We start from the raw sequence: 16,579 nt of genomic DNA on the forward strand, positions 1-16,579 counted from the left end.
GTTGTCCTTAACTTCCCCACTGCTGGCCAGGAGTTGACGTTATGCCTGTTGAGGATGGCCTGTTGGTTAGTAATCCTCGACTGGAGGCCCCCTGATGAATACACCTTCCTGCCGAACAGGTCTAGGCGTTTCGCTTCCTTGGCCTTAGGGGCCGGGGCATGCTCTCTCTCGTTCACCGCCGAGACTATCAGGGATGGGTTTGGGTGGTGGAACAAGAACTCATATCCCTTTGACGGGGCACTCCACACCTTTGGCTGTTGGCGCACTGGAGGCTGGGGTCTGCCATATAGTCTTAGTTTGACTGGATGGTCTTAATGAGCGGGAGCACTATTCTGGATAGACCTTCTGGGCTCAGAATGTCCACCATGGGGTCCTCCTGCTCAACCGTCTCCTCGGCCTGCAACCCCAAGTTTTGGGCGACCTTACGCAGCAGCTCTTGGTGGACTCTGTGGTCTATTGGTGGAGGCCTGAATATCGCTGTGTCCGCCACCGCTTCATCCGGGGATGACGAGGAGGTCAGCAGCTGCTCAGCCTCCTCCTGCTGGTCTCCCTGGTCCCCCTTCGCCAGGGGAGGTGCTTCTGGCTTGGGCCGGGGCAGATGACATTGGGGTGACACTGGACTCGGTGCCGGTCTCTCTGGTCCCTTGGCCTTGAACGGTGCACCATTGCCGGCTTTCCCCTCGACGGCACCCTGGGCACGGGTACCGGAGTCTTCTCCCTGGCCGGGAGGGGGCTCACCGCTGATAACCCGATGAGGTCCTTGGCCACCTCAGCGGTGTCAGGTGTGGAGGGCTGATCTATTACTCCCCTGAGCCCGTCGTCCGCACTAAGTTCACTTATAGCTGGACTCGGTGGGACTTGTGGCACCGGTACCAACAGTAACTGCGCCGGTACAGCATCCATCACTCTCTTCCTGGTGTCCACGGCCTTAGATGGTGCCAGTCTGCTTTTCGGGGAACATCTGTGCCCTTCTTTCAGTTTCGTCTTGGTCCACACCGGGGAGGATGAGTGGTGCCAGGGCCTATTTTGGCGCTCTGAGGCCGATGGCTTGTGGTGCTTGACCGGCACCAGGTCTCTCGACAACTCCAGGGCACTCCGCACTGAGGAAACGAACCGACGTCAGGCGCTCCGGGCCCAGTGGCTGCAGCGCGGTCTCCATCAACAACTGTTTCAAACAAAAGTCTCTCTCTTTGTTCTTGGCTTGAACGCCTTGCAAATCTTACACCGCTCCGTTTGGTGTGCTTTCCCCAGGCAACGTAGACAGGAGTTGTGGAAGTCACTAACTGGCATGGGCTTGCAGCACGTGGCACAAGCTTTAAACCCGTGGGCCTGCGGCATGCCCCGCAGCCTGGGGCAGGTGCTGGAAGCCTCCAAGCACGTAATCTATTAAGTGTCCACAACAAAGAGATGCTAACGAACTGATAATAGCCATGTAACTCTAAAGCTAAGATTGCTGCTCCTAGGAGAGCAAGAGGTTGTTCCAATGCCGCCACAGACGGTAAGAAGGAACTAGAGGGGGTCGGGCCAGTGGGGGTATATATGCATGGTGCAGTGGCGCCACTCAGGCGGGGGCCCCACCGGCCCGATGGGAGGGAAAAGTTTCCGACGCTCGTGCATGCGGTGCGCGCACACCTAATGTGGAATGCACATGAACAAGCACTCCAAGAAGAACAGAAGGTATTACCCTCGCTGATCCCTCTCCTCCACCTTCCTTATTCAAATGATTTTATCTCATCCACAAACCAACACTTGCTCCCTTTCTAACTGCCCCTTGATACAGAAGCTTCATCCTTGGAAAAAGTGTCATATGCCATTAGAGGTGGGTGTTTCAACAGTAACACTTTATATTTACATAGTACCTTTCACCCTAGTGTGTCAAAATGCTTTAATGCAAAAACTGGCCAACCAAGCCACACAACATACCAAAGAAGTAGGAGTATTAATACATTCATTTTCCCAATGAGTAAAAATCAGGCACAGAAAGGCTGTAATATCCTCAAAGATCTCAACAGCTGAGCTAGAAAGGAACCCAGGAGTCAACTCTGTCCTGCCTCTGCCTCACATTCTGACAACTACACCTCTATTCCTTCTACACATTCTGTTCCTTGTTAATACATTCAAGCAGTTAAAACAGCAGAGAACATATACAAAATAGATACATTTATAATATGCAATCTAGCTAATAAAATATGCAGAATAAAACATTGACAGCAGCCCTGAGACAGAATTATTATAGCATTTACTAGTAGTGAATGCTCCAGTAAAGGTTAGATTGGGAACAGTATCTAAATTTATTTTCAGTTGCTGTTCACTGAAACTAGTTTTGCACATTTTCCAAAAGGGATTTATTTTGAAAAGTTTAAGCTAAATCAGGTTCAGCCACTTTTGTGGCAGGAGGAAACCCATGTTCCAAATGAAATTTTGACATTCACATAGCCATAAACTTGTTGGTTTCTTTTTTTAGTCCTTTGTCAGAAAACAAATGTGAAAAAAACCAAGCAAACATTTCTGTATTCGTAAGATCATGTTTATAATCTGTATTTATGCATATACCCCAGAATTTACCATTTGTTTCTTTCTGACTTAATGTAAAGCCGCATCAGTTAGGATGTATTGCTAAATGTATCTCTGCAGTAAATCGATTAAAAAAAATTCCTGGTTTCTGACGGCTTGATTTCTTAACCGTAACTTGATGTTAATTCTAGCTTCTGTACTGACTTACTTACAGATCTTGTAACTACCCTATAGGAAAAGGTACAATGGGGAAAATCATTTACTTTAGAAGAAGAGATAAACTCCACAGAAGTGAAATTTGCAGGCAACTGTTGATTGCCTCCACTGCTGGATATAAATAAGTCCTGATTTTTAGCAATATCCTACATTTTTACAGGCTGAAATACTAGCTTGTAGACTAATTGGGCAACACAGATGACAGATACGACCTCTTCTGAAATCTGGCCTAAAATGATACAGGTGACATTGTTCAAAGAATTGTTTGTCAAAAATCCCCCCAGAAAAACTATATAGTTGGTTGTAATTAGTCTCTGCACGTACTTAAACAAGATCAGACCGTCGGCTGAAATTCAGTTTTAAGAGAAGTAACATTTACTCCAATCCCCCCTCCCCTTTTCATATATATAAAAACCCTTCCTTCTGGATTCACTTTAATGAACAACTGATCGAAACTGCATCCCGAGGGAGAAAACAGAACTGTGACTCCCACTTTGATCTCTTCCCCATGGAGAAATTCACTCCCTGCCTAGCTTGCAAGATGTTCATTTGATTGACATTTGCTCTGATGTGCAAACTGCTTTGAACTTCAGACATTTAATTCCCATCAGGCTGCAATCATTTTTATTCTCCTTCAATAGGATTTACAAGCAGGAGATCAGCAAATGCAGAAGATAAAATAAATTTGCAAGAGCTTTAAATCTTACATCAAAACAGTGTTGAAGTGAACTCCAATTGGATTTCATTCGGCCTCAATTCAGTATAAATCAACTTCTGTGCAATTTCAGTTTAGAAAAAATAAGGGAACGTTTATAAAAGTGACACATATCTGTTGGAGTTTGCCTATTGTATTAAGGTCGATTTCTTTTCTCTCACTCTTTGTTTAATTTCCTGTAAAGGTGGTTTTGGTGGATAAATGCAGCTATGTAATACATTCACTCAAAATTCAGCATTTTCTTTAAAATTCTCAAACTGGCATGTTTTATTGATAGCAAGACATACCTTTCTACTCATATATTTTATATATATATATATATTTATTTACATACTGTAGGATTTAAATACTTAAATACTTTGGGAAAGAAACAATGGTTTTGATTTTGTTTTTTTCAAGTTAAGTGAAAATGGCCTCACAGGCAAATCTACTGATGGAGGCCCCAATTCAGCAAGGCACGTAAGTAAGTGCCTAACTTTAAACATATGAGTAGTATCATTGACTTCAAGCAGTACCTGAAAGAGGAGGAGCATGCTTTGGGTCACAAAAAAAGAAGGTAAATTATCTGAGTCATGTGCTTGGGAGAAATACTGCAACACAGCAGTGCATATATTGACACAAGCTGCTGTAGCAAACCCCCCTCTAGCTTGAAGCACAGGCACACTTCCTCCCACAAAGGAAAAGTTACATTCCAAGACAGCCAGTTCCTCAATGCCCATTAATTTGAAAGTCTGTTTTTCTACATGTAACTCTAAGGCTCACACTACAAAAGCCTTCCAGATTCCCTGAACACCCACAGCCATCTTTGTTAGTCTGGTCAGCTCTAGCCAACACAGTTTACATTTCCTTTAGTAGGGTCCAATCCAGTTCTCTTTTGGAAGTGCAGCACTTTAAATACTAACTAGAGCAATACATTTTAAAGGAATTGGTGGGATTCCCCTTATCTCCCACTTAACTGCTCATGAGAGAAAGGATAAACAAAGCAAGAGCTGTGATAAAATTGAACAGCATTAGCAAATATTTAACCACCTGTTTAAAAAGGAGAAAAGCCCAGCCCACTTCTGAAGGAACTATCACATTCATAAAGTAAATGATCTTCAAAAACAAGTTTGTGGGTTTACTTATTTAAACAGCTACACTAATGGATGTACTGCAAAGTTGACAAGTAATATGTCACACTGATAAGTATTACTCCATTCTATCTTTTCACAAATTGAGACCGATAAAAGCATTCCATAAACTTATCAGCAGTGCAGACTAAAGCACAGAAAACAGACCTCAAGTAGCCCCAAAGGTGTGTAAACGATGTCAGCTAAATACAGGGAAAAGTTGCGTACTCTTAACATGAAACAAATACCATCACAGAGTACTTTAAATAAAGATTTTTGGAGACTCCTAAAATAATTTTATATAAAAATTAGTATTTAAACTTATTTTTCCCGGGCAGAGGGAGGGGTCTGCACATGTGTTCAAGTGCATGCATATGCCATACACACATGCAAATAAGTTCCTCAGTGCTCTCAGGGATGACCCACTGCGGCCTCTTGCAAAATGCCATGGATACAGGATTGCCTGGGGAGGGGTTTTTAAAGCCTGGAGGAGGGAGAGGGGAACCCCAGATTGGGTTAGAGATAATTTTGTCTCTATCTAGCAGGAAGTCAGTTCTCTGCCTCTTCTTTTCTTGAGTGAATGGTAGCTCTTACGAAGATTAAGAAACTGATAAGCCCCTGGAAATGGAGTCCTGTCTTCAGGACAAGGATGGAACAGGCAGCAGCAGAACTAGCTCCTTCATGTTACCCCACACATACATTTGGGTAAGAGGTTGGGATCTCTTCTTTCTGAAATAACTCTTGCTGCAGTTATCCATGGCTTTGTGATCCCCAGACTGCACTACTGCATTGTGTTCTGTGGCCCCAAGGTACTTATCTCTACACTGCAAAAAACAGACCTGCAGCCGCGAGCCTCAGAGAACCAGGTCAGGTCAATTGGCTCGCACAACGGTGCTGAAAAGAGCCGTACAGACATTTGGGCTCGGGTTTCGAGACCGACACCCCAACTCTGGGTTTCAGAGTCCAGGCTCCAGTCTGGGCCCTTATGCCTACAGTGCTATTTATAGCACCATAGTGCAGGGGTTCTCAGACTTTTGTATTGGTGACCCCTTTCACACAGCAAGCCTCCGAGTGTGACCTCCCCGTATAAATTAAAAAATACTTTTTTATATTTAACACTGTTATAAATGCTGGAGGCAAAGCGGGGTTTGGGGTGCAGGCTAGTGCTCGCAACCCCCTCATGTAATAACCTCATGACCCCTTGAGGGGTCCCGACCCCCAGTTTGAGAACCCCTGCCATAGCGCGTGCCTGAGTCAGCTGACCCAGGCTCTAAGACCGATTGCCATGTTTCTGGTGTTTTTTTTGCAGTGTAGGCATACCCTAAGTGTCAGTGGGACTACTCACAGGCATAAATACTTTGTTGAAATGGGGCCTATAAAGAGGCTACCTCTGAAGACCACTCAAAAGAATCAGCTAGTGCAGAACATGACTGCCACTGTCTTTGGACCCAATCATGCAAGAAGCCGTACGTCTCCCTGGAGACCTGAAATATAGCTAGGCAATACATCTTTAGTCCTTGAAATCAATGGAAGCTAAAGCCCAGGGAGGAGGGTGGGCATCAGATCCTGAACTCCAACCTGATTCGCAACTTTAAAGTGCTGGCTACACAGCTATTTTAGAGCCCTTGTGCGAGTCCCGTTAGCCCAAGTCTGTCAACCTGGGCTGGGTGGCTTGTTCCCAGTCATTCCAAAATGTTGCATAGACCATCACCGTAAATGGTTTGTGCTAATCAAAACTCTCCTCCCTAAGCATCTGTGCAAGCTGAGGCTGAAGTAGCATCCATGGCCTTCTAGGCAGCCCCTGCAGTGCTGGGCTACTGGATCCATGTAACTGTCAGTTAACAAGCCACAACCTCCCATCCTCAGGTCTATTGTGAAACTGTGCTTCATGGTGTAAAGCGGACGCAGAGACAACCCTGTGTTACCTCTCCCACTGTGGTGTTTAGATGTGCTTGTAATTATTAGAACTGGGAGCACTGGCTGTTGGGAGTCTGAAAGGACAAGAAACAGGAAGGAGGGGGGAGGAGTTGAGGAGGCTGAGTGAGAGTTACAGAGGGTGCAGCAGCAGCAGCTTGGTACAGAGGTTTCCACTGTAAAAATAAAGTCTTGTTGAAGTTGTTAGTACCTTGCTTGGTTGATACAACACCCGTGTGCCATAAAGTGGGCTGCTTCTGCTGCATCTTGGCCCCTTACTTAAGCCAGAAGATTTGGTCCTAAGAAATCGACCTTGCATGAGCTGACCACGCAAACCCTGCTACTGCACACTACAAGTTCCATAGTGTGCTTTGATCTATCCCACTTTGAAACAGGAGTAGATCAAAGTGCACTCTGGTACTTCAAGAGCATGGGAACAGGATTCACATGGACAAGAAGTCCACAGACAAATGTAATGGAAGTCTACCACAGGCAAGTATGAGGTCAACTTACCCTCCAGCTTGGAGTTCTAACTGTCCTTATAGACAAGCCCATAATGAGACCTCATTTAGAATATACACTCAGTTCTAATTGCCTTTTTCAATACAGAAATACAGTGGAAGGCAACCAAAATTATTCCAGGTTCAGGATTTTAAATTTAACATATGCCGAAATGACTATAAAATACACAGCCCTGATACCCAGGACAGCATGTCAAACCTGGAACAAAGTTAACCAAATTTTAACTAATATTTAAAGGATGTCAATTGAAAAAAATTCTGCCTGAGAATTTTGTACTCGGTATAATAAACAACACCCTGGGCCCCAATGTCCAAGTTCATTTCGTGTGAGTGCATCTCTGTGCCGGTATGGAGCCCTACTGACTTCGGTGGGGCTCTGTGTGGCTATCGGGGTGAATCTGTATGCAAAGAACTGCAGGATCAGAACTTAAGTCAAGCCCCCACCCCCCAAAAAAAACCCTCTCTATTTTTACAGCTCATTTACTTTGTGCATTTGACAGCACTTTATGTTTAACTTATTTCCACTGTTTTGTTGACGGTGTTTGAGCCCCTTTCATATACAGTACTAACGGGATGACCTCACTCTGATGCACTGCTCTGGGAGAAACTCACATGTAAGTTTTTTCCTAGGTCCTACAAGAAGGGATTTACTAGTAGCTGCAGTTATATTAAAGCAAGATTGCCAAATCAGCACACAGATAAATGGGCAACTTGCATCCTTAGAGTTTCCAAGCTACTTAATTTGTGTTTCCTTGGGAGAGGAGTGTTTTAAGCATTATAAATGGGCGATGTAGTCTTACGCAATAGGGTTTTATTAAGTCAAGGAGCAACATAATTCAATTAAACAGTGTTTTTATAAAAAAAAAACCCACCCCAATTCAATCATAAACTATGTCTGGAGCCTGCATGACATCTGTTTTTCATGGATTCTTCAGGCTCCTTTAATGTGGAAACCCACACTTAATTTTTCCCACGAGGTGTTATGAGATTAAAAGATCCATACTATTTTCCCCTCTCCGCCTTCTCTACCACACAGCAGGCTAGCTGTCCTTCTGGCTGAGAAGGGCTGGGCACAGATTTATCTGCCTCTCACAACATTCTTCTGGTTGGTTGGAGTAGTGATATGTGCTCTCTCTTCCAAGGGCTCAGTGTGCTGGCACGGCAGTGTTCCCAGTCTTTTAAAGCCTTGGAACAGGGAACAAGCTCAAATCCGTAATTCTGATCTCCTGACTGCTGACATACTTGGTTACCATTGGACTGCCTTGGCCAATACCATGTTTTCACACCTTCTGCTTCTGTACTAAGCTGAGACAGCTTGCAAACCCCCTGTCTGACATTAGCCCCTTTCTGCTCTGCAAAAAGCCCAGAGACAAATGTAATGGAAGGTGGGAAAGGCTGGCCAATCACATGCTCTCTCTCACCAGTGGAATGCTCCTTCAAAAAGGACCTCAATCTTGACTCCTATCAGCCGTAGAAAGCAGACCTTATGAGTTCATTTGTGCAGGGAGTGATAATTTGACTACCAGTTTTTCCTCCCCAGCAATACAGAGTAATAAGCACTGATCCATATAGAAGGAACATTTTAGAATGTTGGAAAATCGCTAGGAAAGAAGAGGATTTCTAGTTCTTTAGAGGTCATCCAAGGGGGCTTGTTAATGAGGTACTTACTGGCCGCCGCCTCCAGCAGCCCCATTGGCCCAGAGTAGCAAACTGTGGCCAGTGGGAGCCGCGATCAGCTGGACCTGTGGACGGGGCAGGTAAACACACCGGCCCGGCCTGCCAGGTGCTTTCCCTACACAAGGGCGACCCCTACTACAGGGAATTCTTCTTGGGGTTGACTTTTAAGTTCCTTTGAAAGAGCAGTCCTCTCGTAGGCAACGCTGCCTTTTTCTTCCACACTGCCCTTCTTTGAGCTTCTTTGAGAAAAGATAAAGTAAAGTAGATTTGTACCTGTCTGCAGTCTAGGCAGAATATTACTTTGTCTTTAAGAAACAGACTGAATCTCCCCAAGAGGTACACTAGGTGTGACGAAGTGGGACTGTTCTTACTGGGGTCTGTGAATGCTGTGTTGGTGCCTCAGTGTCCCCCTCTGCAGTTCTTAATATCTAGGTGGTGGGATCAGGGTGTGTGATTGCTGCAGAGGAAGGGGCCAGTGCACCTGAATGCCTGACACTCTGTCTCCTAGCAACTGATGGCCTGGGCCCATCTTCTGCAAAGGTGCAGGCTGAAGGTGTTGGAGACAAAGGGGTCAGGTAACCTCAGAGGGGGTGGGCAGACTGGAGCTGGCTGGGGAAGGAAGGGAAGCACAGACAGGGCTCTGATCCCCCAATGGGGGCTGTGGGGCTCCTGGGGCGCCAAGATGGACCTAACAGGGGGGATCCTGTTATCTGTGCCTGCAAGACCTGTGTTGGACTGTGTTCCTGTCGTCTAAATAAACCTTCTGTTTTACTGGCTGGCTGAGAGTCACTGTGAGTCCCAGGAAGAGGGGTGCAGGGCCGGACTCCCCCACACTCCGTGACACTAGGCTTTGGAGTTAACAAAGGGCCCAGACTTGGGACATGCAAAACCTCGTGTCTGAAGCAACCAGACTGTGGAGGCAGAGACCCTTCTCAGAGTCTCGATCTATCTGATCTATCTGAGCCTTGAGAAGACACCCATGGGAGTCCTACTGCAAATTTCTGTCTGGCTTGAAGTACTTTATGAATCACACCACTGCAGAAAAATTGGTCTGCAAGGGATGCACTTGCATAACGCTTTCATCCCCCCCGTTACATATTGCTATTTCTTCTGTATTTAAACCTTGCTGAAGTGCAGCTGTGAATGCAAGCAGATGAACCTGAAGCAGAAAAACACAAAGCCTGGTGAAGAAAGGTACAATGCTCTGTGACTCTGATTCAGGAGTCCATCTCTATTTAGCAAAGCACTTAACTGTGTATTTAACTTTACGTGATTAAATCCCACTAACATCAGCACATGCTTTAATACTTTGCTAAATAGGGATGGATTTAAGCATATGCTAAAATGCTTTGCTGAATTAGAGAATATGGAGAAGTTGGTGCCAAAACTGCTCAACAGCCACTTATTGCTCTGCCTTGGTGAAAGGACTTGAAGTGGGGTGTGAGAGTGAGAGAGAGCGAGAAAGAGAATTCTGAAATAAAAACCATTCCTCTGCACACACTCCCCTCTGGGGAGAGGATGAGTGAACACACACATGACAGGATGTCAGTCACATTGCTTAGTGCACTACTGGAAAGCACTCAGATGCTACAGTGATGAGTGTGGTGTAAGAATCTATACAGAATAGAATAGTACAGATTGGGGGCTCCAAGTCCAAGAAATAGTGTTATGGGTTCCCCATTCTGACACGACAGCAGCAGTCACCCAACAAATTATCATTTGAATTCTGTCATACCATTCTGGTACATTAACGCCAGCTGTGTATTAGCAGGGTTGCTGCTGCTGCTAAATGTAAACAGCCCTCAGCTGCACTTGGAACACAGTGGGTGGCAGGGTCAGATGACAAATATATTTTCAAACTTACATTGCAAGTACAATAAAATACAAATTACAAATACAAAACTACTACTTGTCAGTGTCTTGGAAAGCGATCTGTAGTAGTTTTCCAATGAATCCTATATCGATGCAATTCTAGAAATCCTAAACATTACACAGAGATATGGTTTAAGAAGCCTGTATAAAACCAACTGTTCATATCAAACTTCCTCACACAGTTATAAATATTGTTCATTTGGACTCTGCATGATATGAGCTTTATCTCCAGTTCTACATAATGGCAATAAACTCCACATTGTTTTCATTGTCATCTCTCACTACTTTAATTAAAGTAGAAACTAAAATGTCAAGCTTATTTTATGTTGAATTTCCAATTTTATTGGTTCTATTTTCTTTTTATTGGTTTATTTTTACTACCCAGTTGCTGTACTCTTGTGTTTTCATTCATCTTAAGCAAAATAGCAATGTATACATTTTACTTCTAAACCAATGCTCAGATTGCTAAGCTATATACCAACAATAAACGGTCACACTTTAATCATCTTTGTCAAAATAAAACCCTCCTCTTTCATGCACAAACACAAAAAAACCACTACTCCATTAATCAGTTTTTTCATACTAGCCTGCTACCAATACTTCATTCCAATTTTCCATAAGACGCTGGCAAAATTCCACAGTACTGAAATTACAAAAGGTTGGAAGAGAAATATATGGAAAATCGACTATAAAAATAAATGCTAACAATTTGGCTTCTGATTACATACAGAGCTGAAATGGCTACGCTTTCTATAGGTGTCTGGTAATAATTTGATTCAATAATTTGATTTCTTTGGAATTCTCTTACACTAGTCAAGATGCTTGGGTTATGTTCCCCCTTTTACCACCAGGTACAGACAAAGAGTGAACTATTAAATGGTGTCATATCCTTTGTTTAAGAGGGTCTTACGGCTTGATGTCCTAAAATAAATAACTAAATTATAACTACAGTGCAGGAGCATTCATAGTATGGGGTGATGTGTTTAGACCAGTGGTGGGCAACCTGTGGTAATCTGATTGTGGGCCACGAGACATTTTGCTGACGTTGACCATCCGCAGGCACGGTCCCCCGCAGCTCCCAGTGGCCGCGGTTCACCGTTCCCGGCCAATGGGAGCCGTGGGAAACGATGGCCAGCACGTCCCTGCGGCCCACAAAATTCCTCTCCTCTTATGGGCTTATAGGTCGATAGCACAGTACATAATGGAGGTAGTGGTCTTCCTGACTCTTCAAATAGACAGTCTGAAACAAATGTCTCTGACAGCTGTGAACTTTTTCACCTCCCTGTTCATCACACTGGGGTGTTAACTCTAAGGCTTTGGCTACACTTGCACTTCAAAGCGCTGTCAAAGTGCCAGCGTTGGGAGAGCTCTCCCAGCGCTGTCCGTCTCCACCTCCCTGTGGGGAATACAGCGCTGGCGCTCCCAGCGCTGGGGCTTTGACCACACTGACGCTTTGCAGCGCTGCAATTTGCAGCGCTGGAGAGGGTGTGTTTGCACACCCTGCTGCAGCACTGCAAATTTTCAAGTGTAGCCAAGGCCTAAGACCCAATAATGCCACCTTAAATGTCAACGTTAACTATTCCTTTGCTGATCACTTTAGAAAGAAAGAAAGAAAGAAAGAAAGAAAGAAAGAAAGAAAGGTTCACAAAAGTAAAGATACTACTTTTGAATGATGTGAATGATGCTGAATGTGACAGTAAGGCAGTTAATATACAGTAACACTAATGAAAACAAAGTTTTGTTCTATAAAAGGCTATCTATGTTTTACTCCTTTTCTTTGTATAACCTTTCATTGACACCTGTGGGATATCTGCTGTGGATTTAGAGTAGTTACATAGTTCTGCATAATAATCCTGGCCCCAGGATCATAATTTCACATTCAGTTTGGCCTTCTCCATAGAATTAGTTGGATGACCCTGTCAAACAAGAGCAGACAACCAACTGGGAACCACTTAACTGATTCAGTATTATTCTGCCCACTAATCAGCATCAGAGAGAATATCTTTAATACAACACTCTCACCTCCTTCTTCTATGTTTTATTAGCAGTGGCTCCTATTTATTTATTTTTTTACATCACTTGCTGTGAGGAATTCGTAATTTGGATCCATGAACATTTTACACTGTCAATAGATTTGAGGTTCCAAGTTGCTTCTAGGCTAACTCATTTTGTTAGGACAAAGCTGAAGTAAATTTAGAACCTATGAAAAGTTTCAAAATAGATGCCCTCTATTAATTAACAAAGACTATGCAACATGGGCAATGGGCTTACGAGTTTCACCCACACCACCTCCATCTCATCTCCCACGGCAAATTGCAGTGCTCTTTATTGGCAGGCCCATTTCTAAGAGATGAGAGGGTAGCTCAGTTTCTGTTCTATTCTAATCCTTGCCTCTTTGCTGAGGCTGCCAAAATATCGTTAATTAGCATTACTTGCATTAGTATTTTGATGTGGGCATCTGTCCACTCGAAACTGGATTGAAACCACCAAACTTGCTTCACACAGACAACTGAACAGTGATGTAAAGGCTTATTTGTAACCTTCTGGGGCCTAACCATATTGAGATTGGGGCCCATATTCCAGTTCAAATAAATACAAACAAAACAGGTTACATTTTCCAACAAACCTGAAACCATACCATAGCCCAGGATTATAGCTGTGCTCAGACATCTGAATATAGCGAATAATTACATTTATTAATATATTTCCATTCCTAAGTAAACACATGTTATTGTGATACCTCTACAAAGTTGGACACATAATGAATGTAGCTTGCATAAATTGCCTTTAACACACATTAACCCAACCTATCCTTCTCTTCCGGAAAGGCTGTTTAATCCAGTCTGGGTTTCAAAATCTAAGATCTCTGAGTTGAGCTTTCTCTAGTGCACTTTACAACAAGCCAGAAATGACTTCCTTCGTCATTTACACCCAGTAAAATAAGAGAAGCTGGGACTCCAAATAAATCAGCCAATGATTTCATTACAGAGAAAATGGTTACACAGAAAACCAGAGCTGCAATATTATTACCGCTCACTTCAGTATAGCTACACTGAAGAGTATTGTCCTCCACAATGAATCCCTTTGAAATAAATGGGTCTACTCAAAGAGTAAGAGACTACTTAATGTAATTAAGAGCAACACAATGTGGCCTAACAATATTGGTAATGGCAGGATCAGGACTACTGTTTTGTCATTTTCCAGTGGCCACAAGAGTGGCAGACAACACAGACTTTATTGCAAGCACTTTACTCCTGTACTATCAGTCTTTCCTTTCCCAAAACTTAATTGAAAGCATAAGTAATCTTAGCACTAAATACTTACTCCATCATAGACGGTGGAATAGTACAGCAGTCTTGGATTGCAGTCAGGGGTGATGTCAGGTGAGCAGTATATGAAGCTTCCACTACTTGCTTATTGCGATTCACTACATCCAAGTAACGGTTAAACTTCTCCCGAATTTTTTTTGCCAGCTGAAAACAAAAATACTTAAAATTAAATCAAAGACTCTTTGTACTATCTTCTGCCATGCTAATGAATCAGTGTTAAAGGAAAAACAAACTGCATACATGAAAGCTAAAAATTCCAGGCTTTATGCAATATCTCACTTAGTTTTCACTGTGCAGGTTGAAATAGTCATCATGTGAGTCATAAAATGGCCATACTAAGCAATGATACAAAATGCTAAAATATATTTACTGTCTTGCAACAGATACCCAAGAATTTCACCCTTTTCAGCCATGCTAATTTAGCTCTAGCTGAACCAGACGTCATGAAAAATCACCAATTTTGCACTGTGAAAAATATACTTTAAAATGCATTAAAAATAACGATGTGTTGTAGCTGTGTTGGTCGCATGATATTAGAAAGACAAGGTGGATCGGGTAATATCTTTTATTGGACCAACTTCTTTATTGGACGCAGACCAGAAGGAGAGCTCTGTATAAGCTCAAAAGTGTGTCTTTCTCACCAACAGAAGTTGGTCCAATAAAAGATATTCCCTCATTCATCTTGTCTCTCTTAAAAGTAATGCATCAGAGTACCTTCATTTAACTGTTTTAAATGAAAACTGGTACATAGCTCTCAGCCTTTGAAAGTTACCCAAACTTCATTCTCATATTTTACTCCTCACATCTTCCAGCATAGGACCTGATCTAACTCTCTTTCAAGTCAGTGAGAGTCTTTCCACTGCTGTCAGTCAGAGTTGGATCAGATCCTTTGTGCACTGCTTAAGGATACTGCTGCTGCATTTACCATCTAACACAAGTATTGCAAACAATTTTTTCTGAGAAGGCCGAAAGAAAATATGATGGAGATTCAATTAAACAGAACAATATTATTAAACATAAGTACTTAAGGCTTGGCCCCATAATCCATATTTAGGGTCCTAAATAAACAGCCTGAGCACCTCAAGCTGTACTTATTTCAATGGCAGATGTGGGTGCTTAGTGCCTTAAAAAATAGGGACTCTTGCTGAATTTAGGAGCTTGACTTTAGGCACTCTCTATTTGGTAATTTTGGCTATTCTCTTTACATCTCTCTAATTTAAGAAACTGTATATCCCTGAAATGTAGTAAACATCACACAGGAACCTCCCTGGGATATTTGCTTTTAGCCTGTCAGCCCAGGGGGGCCTGGATCAGTGTTCATGTTGCACTCCCTGTCAGTACCCAGCCCGGGCCAAGGAAGCTCATGAGCCAACCAGCAGACCAAATTCAGTGATGAATCCTGGCCACATGCCACCTGAGGCACGTTGCACATATGCTAAGAAGAAGATCCAAAACCCACTGAAGTCAATGGAAATGGATCAGGTCCCAAGAGCATGAGTTTGTTTGGCACACTTGGTAATATCCTCTACAGTCTACAGCTTGCATTCTGAATGAAAGGGAATAATCTTTTAACAGTTTACTGCCAGTAGTGAATATTCAAAAATGTTTCACTTCACATTTTAATTAACTGTATCTTCAGAGCTGAAGAAAGTTCTTTAATTACTATATGTACATCATTTTGCTCCCTTCCAACTCCAACACCTCAGCTAAAGAAATGACCAGACAACACTAGTCAATTTGTACACTGAGAAATGCAATTGGTCAGTTCAGATCTCCAGGACTGACAAATGTCTTTCCTAACTATTACTAACGGAACATTGCATCATGATTTACTTTCTTATTGGAATAATAAGGCCCACACTGATAACAGCAATGAATTTGCCTCCATTGTTCCATCAAATGTACAGCTCAATTACAGGTCTCCAAGGAACATAGTTTTTAACAGACTACTGCTCAAATGAAATGACTTGTAGAATTATATCTAATTGGTTTTGTAGAATGATTTATTACTACCACACCAGAGGAGTACTAATTGCTTCCCTATTACAGCTCTTTCAATTGTCAGATAATACGTAGCTGAGTAGGTTCTCTCTTGTTCTGTTTTCAACTTTCTTTTGATTAACCGTATTCATCAGCATATTAAATGTAACACTGGAATACCTAGCCCTCCTAAAAAATATACAAGCCAAAATTTCTAAAATATCATGTTTCAATACTGTCTTCAGAACATTTCTCTCTCAGTTTGGGCAACTGAATGGCTGTGGTCAAGCTTTCATTAATTATTAAAAATTATGGGTAGCAGAGAGGTTTGAGCCAGCTGATAAAAATGGACGATGCAACTAACTGTAACAAAATTTTTTACACAAAACACATGTAGAAAAAAGTACATAAAACACTTATTTAAATTAAAAATGTTATTTTTTTGTTAACTGAATACTGTACATAGTGAGTTTTTGTCATATAATTTGCTTTTTTACGTTAGCAATTCAATTGGTAATAAAACCCACGTCCCTATGAGCAACTATCCCTCTGTACATTCACCAAAGTCTACAAGTCTGACAAATCTTTTTGAAGAATTGTCTGTACCACCAAACATAGGGATTCCACTGAGAAGCTGATGTAACTTATATAACACTTTCCCATCAGATGATCTCAAAATTATTCACACACATTTTTCTAAGCTACTCAACACCTCCTGTAGTTGACAAGTAT

At 42.6% G+C, this 16,579-nt stretch overlaps 1 protein-coding gene across 2 annotated transcripts in view; it reads right to left on the reverse strand.

The window, feature by feature from the left end:
* The window catches only part of CACHD1 (cache domain containing 1), a 189,310-nt gene that overhangs the window by 82,095 nt on the left and 90,636 nt on the right, over positions 1-16,579 (reverse strand). For both annotated transcript variants that reach the window (XM_039486225.1, XM_039486226.1), the window contains exon 3: positions 13,863-14,011. In XM_039486225.1, coding sequence (XP_039342159.1) covers positions 13,863-14,011 — 149 coding nt within the window. The remainder of the gene's footprint in view (positions 1-13,862; positions 14,012-16,579) is intronic.

The sequence above is a fragment of the Mauremys reevesii genome, linkage group 8, assembly GCF_016161935.1.
Source record: "Mauremys reevesii isolate NIE-2019 linkage group 8, ASM1616193v1, whole genome shotgun sequence".
NCBI lineage: Eukaryota > Metazoa > Chordata > Testudines > Geoemydidae > Mauremys > Mauremys reevesii.